Source organism: Cydia strobilella, chromosome 2 (genome assembly GCF_947568885.1).
Source record: "Cydia strobilella chromosome 2, ilCydStro3.1, whole genome shotgun sequence".
NCBI classification, from domain to species: domain Eukaryota; kingdom Metazoa; phylum Arthropoda; class Insecta; order Lepidoptera; family Tortricidae; genus Cydia; species Cydia strobilella.
The window spans coordinates 16,235,191-16,240,506 of record NC_086042.1 but is presented as its reverse complement, the minus strand read 5'-3'; the positions used below and the strand labels follow the sequence as shown (position 1 = coordinate 16,240,506).

The 5,316-nt window shown below is 39.7% G+C and overlaps 1 protein-coding gene across 1 annotated transcript; it reads right to left on the bottom strand.

The window, feature by feature from the left end:
- Nucleotides 1–837: 837 nt before the first annotated feature.
- LOC134749588 (uncharacterized) lies at nucleotides 838–2,853 on the bottom strand. Its single transcript, XM_063684595.1, has 2 exons — nucleotides 2,559–2,853; nucleotides 838–2,024 (listed from the first exon to the last, which is right to left on the bottom strand). The coding sequence occupies exons 1-2, from the start codon at nucleotides 2,716–2,718 to the stop codon at nucleotides 838–840; spliced, it is 1,347 nt and encodes a 448-aa protein (XP_063540665.1). The 5' UTR covers nucleotides 2,719–2,853.
- Nucleotides 2,854–5,316: the final 2,463 nt, after the last annotated feature.

Genomic DNA, 5,316 nt, shown 5'->3' with positions numbered 1-5,316 from the left:
TAATTTTTAAAAACAGTTCTAACTCAGATTTTATGCGCACTCGTTTTTCAGAAGGTAAACTAAGTCGCAAACGACGTGAATCGATAATCATTCCTAGGAATTTGCATGACGTCATAGGTGTAAGTATACTTTTCTCTTGATTGATAATAAAGCCTAACGAAATTAATAATTCTGTTGTTAATTTTACGTTTTCTAGACATTGTTCGTAACTTTGACCGAAAAGTAACCAATCGTCGAGATACAGGGTAGAGAGGAGGCCTGTGGAACGTAATAGTTTTACAATAGGCTTTGTGATTTTGGTGAAAATATAAGGCGCAGTGTTGAGGCCGAACGGTAAAACGTTGAATTCATACATTTTATTTTCATAAATAAAACGAAGGTATTTTCTTGATTCCTCGTGAATTTTTATTAAAAAATACGCATCTTTCAAATCAAGCGTAGCCATAAAGCAATCCGGAGTTAAAAGCTTAACGGCTGTTCGCAAATCCTCGAGCTTGAAATGATCAGTTTTTATAAATTTATTTAACTGTTTTAAATTGAGTATAAAACGCATTTTTCCGTTCGGCTTCGGCACAAGAAAAATACCGGACACAAATTGTCCGTCGCAAGGATTACACTCGGATATAGCACCTGCTTGCAAAAGGTTGTTAATGGCATCTACAAAATGTGACCTCTCTATATCAGAATATTCTGGCGCTGAGGGCAAAGAATGTTGAACAACAGGGCCAGAGAATTTGATTTTATAGCCAGCTATCCATGAAAGTATGGTGCGGTCACTAGTAATGAGCGCCCACTGTTCATGAAATAGTGATAAACGGCCGGCATACTTAACTGTGTCTAGTAGTAGTGGCCGTAGTGGCGCGGCGGCGGCGGGGGCTGGTGCGTGTACGACGGTCTGTAGTAGCGCGCGGGCGGCGCCGGGGGAGGCGGCGCGCGGGGAGCAGGCGCGCGACCCCTCGGAGTCGGAGCCGGCGGTGGCGGGCCCGGCGGCGGCCTGCGCGGCGCTGGGCCTCGGCGGTTTAAAGGCCGCGATACACTGGATTTCATCCGCCTGTATTGCGCTACGGGCTGCTTAGGAACAGGAGCTTTTATCTCTCCGCCGGATTTAATCATGGCTTTCGCTGATTTAAGCGTTTCCGTCAAGTTTTCGCCAAATAGGCAAGTGTCTATCTTGGTATTCGCCAGATGGTCTTTGAGATCTTTTTTCAATGAGAAAAGTATAAAATTGCGTCTGGTCACGCTGTCTGCGTATTGTAAGTCGCACAAAATACGACCGAGGTCTATAAGTTTTTGTAACAGGTCGTTATTTTTCTCTTTCGAATTTAATTGCGATGTAATTATTTCGCCAAGACATGATATCGCGCTAGCCATTTCCTTTTGCTTGGACTCGATGCCCTTGTCTCGTTTAGCAAAGTTTTCTGAGATGGCAGCTTTGATCTCAGGGTTTAACTTTGGCGCGCCTATTTTCACGCAATTAGCAGGGATTAGATATTTACTAAGGAGGTCTTTACGGATTTCTTTAGTTATACCCTCTATGGCTACATGTGTAAAACGGGTAGCTATTTCTGCACGTACCTCTTTGCCATATATTGTGGCCGACGAGGGGTCATCTCCCAGAATTTGCAATACTTCATCGTCCAAATCGATTGTGTCAGCGACTTTATTATCGTCAGCATGCTCAACAGTGGACGTGCTTGTGCCTGGTATGGCAGTGGCGCTTGCGCCGGGCATGGCGCTGGAGCTGGTGCCGGCTATGGCGTTGGAGCTCGTGCCGGGTACGGCATTGCCGCTTGTATCTGTCACGGCCTGTGTGTTAGTCTGTGTAGCGCTTTGCTGAGCCTCAGTAGGCTTTATCACATTTTCAACAGAATTCTGAGGTTCCTCGATAGGACAATTATCGGCCTCAATAGGGTCTTCCAGATACTCAGCGCCATTATATTGGTCACTCTGACTGTATGGATCGTAGTTCAGTTCATAATCCGGGTATTCCGGAAACCAATCGTCTGGTCGTAAAACCGGTGATGCTGAGAACAAAAAGCAATACTTAGTTTGCTTTTATATTTATATACTTACTCATTTATTTAAAAAGCAAAATGAATTAAATAAGAAAATCTTCACGACTATATTTAAGGTAAACGTACTGATATATTAATCATATATAAATTACTATTTTTTACTCATAAACTCAAATATATTATTACTGAATAGTGAATAGTAATATTCTAATCATCTGAACTGAACCAGATAACGCATGTTATCCCATCTTAAAGTTAGGTTACAAATCCCAATGAATTGTACGCCAACCGTCATACCATGCGTCGACTTAGCCCCAACGGCTAATCGGAGTGCATTGATGTATGTATGTACAAGTATGAACTCGTACTGTGGTTCTATACAGTCAATAGATACGTATCATTTAGTTAGGTATCAGTTCCCAATGAACTGAACGCCAACCGATACAATTTATGCTTTGATTTATCCCCAATGGCTAAATCTGAATGCACGTATACCTAGGTTTAATAACCTTGGCCAACTTAAAATTTGCACAAGCGAAAATTAAAAAGACTTACCTGTTTCTTGTGGTATAAATTCCTCATTGGAACCACTGTGTGAAGAAGCACTTTCACTATTCCGTATTTTACGTTTTAATTTTCGAACTTTATGCAGTAGATGATCAATGTCATCTTCGTATTTCTTAACACGTTTACGTTTCGGCATTTTGCGAGACTCCACGAACAAGAAACTTAGTTAAATTTCTAAGAAGTGACTTGAGTGGTCGAGCACTAGAAAGCGTATGAACGGACGGAGCGATGGCGGCCGGGAGGTAGAATCTAGGCATACCCACTAGTTAAAAAATAAAAATTTAAAAATAACTCCAAACTAAGTGCAGAGTGGTGACACCTACCGGCGTAACTACAAGTGTATATATATCTTCAGTTACTAATCTCGAGGACGAGGCGCGAAGTATAATTGTGAAATATGATGTGATTTTGACCCATCTTAAGTATTGCCTGAGAGTCCTGAGATCGACACTGTTCAGAAACTTAAAATAATATGATCTTGATCATATAATGCGTAGGTACTAAAACGTGTTTTTATTCCTATGTTTACAATTATACAATAACAGAAGTAGGTAATCCAAATAGACAAATGGTGCTGTTTATTTTTTAATATGCCCATATGCTACAAGAACAAACCCGACCTTTGTTCTCCTAGACAAAAACTTGGCGACCTTTTTAAAAGACGTCCAGAAGCATATTTAAAATAAATGAGCATGGACGGCGATGGCGGCAACTTTGATTTGTAATTCATGAATATATTATTAAGTTCACCGCCGCCTGTGCAAATCGAATTTTCGTGTCTGCTTATTACGCGGCGTCGTGGTACATAGTGAACACAATAGCAGCGGAACGCGTAGTATACATGGTGAAAATTAATTTTCTAATCCAGTTCAATGGCGATCACATTTATGTAGCTTTACATTAACACAACTAAGTTCTTTTTTTATCATTGTTTGTAATTTTTTTTTATTGAAATGTATTGTCATCCTGCCAATCTTGGATAATGAAATAAAATAAATGTAAGGGCAAAGTCGATATTCAGGTCGAACCATAATACTCACAATCGATATGTGATAACCCCGTAAGAGTGATAAGGATAGGTATATGTAAAAACAATAATGTTAGAGTAGGATAGCGCTTTAGAGAATAAAGAACACTTCCAATATGTCGTTGTTTCAATCAGCAAATCCTTACATAAAAAATAAAATAAAATTTATTCAGTAACATAAAGTGACACCAACGCCATTATTATCCTCGAGTTGTGCGAGAAGCGATTGAAATCAAGAAGCACCCCAGAAATTTTAATAGGGAAGATGGTTTTAACTTATCGGCAACTTGGGGACCAGTGATCCAGAAGTTAAAGCCAAGGGATCTATCTTCGGATGTGTGCGCGGATGTTGTGAGTGTTGTGTGTCGGACTATTGACAATAATTAACTTTTATGTGTAGTGGGTGGTTTGAAAATGTGATGTCTACCTCGAACTTTAAATGCACTTTTCGTGGGGTAGTCACACAAATCTCTGTTTTAACATTTTGCTGGGACGTCAGTTAGCCGCGACCACGACCAGTGAAACCTGTGTCGAAACGTCGGTAAATAAAGGTAACAAAATAAATTCGCGATAGACCCGTTTCTAAATGTGATTTAATATGTGTTTAAACCGCGAAAGTTTTAAATGTTATAAAGTGACATTTCAATATCCGTGCTGGTGCCTCTTTTTAAGTATTCAAGATCTCTGTATTAAGAAGCAACCGCTGTGTGTGTGTGTGTGTGTGTGTGTTTGTGTGTGTGTGTGTGTTTGTGTGTGTGTGTGTGTGTGTGTGTGTGTGTGTGTGTGTGTGTGTGTGTGATATAGATTATTGATATGATAATCAATGGACTGTGAGTACAGAAAACCCAAGCTTATATCTTTATCCATAACGCAGTTAGAGGTAGAAAATGATCTGAATGGATTCGAGAAAAGTGGGTACCGCTTTGCCTGCTTTGTTTGTTTTGCTCACCTTGGCGGGGGCACTACCATGTCCAGTACTACCAGCACTACCATGTCCGGTCTAGGTAGAGAAGAAATAACAAACCGGCTGAACCTGTCTCCACTGCGACCGCAAGGAAGGTAGTGTGCGCTTGCCGGCTATCACTGTTCCGCCCAAGGCTTTTTTCTTAGTCTCCGTTTTTCGCAAATTAAGGGCAAAAAAAATAAGTGCTTGTCTACCAAATTTTTAATGTAGATTTGAGAAGTATTTTTTTGAGTTCATTTCTAATATAGCTGGAATACTTATTTTTCTAAGTCAAGCATTAATTGTGACCTAGGTAACCAAACCTTGGAGGCTCGAACTTTAAAGCTTTAAGTTTTTTTCGGTGTGCGAAATTAAATTGTTATTTTATATAGGAGCATGGTAGGTAGGGTTACAGTATGAAGACATGTTTAGTTTAGTTATTAAGTTAAGTTTATAATACGGTTTATCAAAAACGTACTTTTATACAGACATGACCAATTTCGTGATATGGCAGAAACTCGAGAAGTAGGTACTGCCATTAGCCATTTATAAACATGGTCTTGTGCTCAAGCTTCATCACCACGAAGCTCAGCTTCATGGTGTTGTTATCACGAAATGACGACGTTAATAGGAGATTGAAAGATCTCGCTTTATTTATTTATTGGTTATTGTAAGAAAAATAATATTTATTTAAAAGAAAAAACCTTATTATTAACAGTAGTCGGTGTCATGTGGCCCCACATAATAAAATAGGTACAATTGTT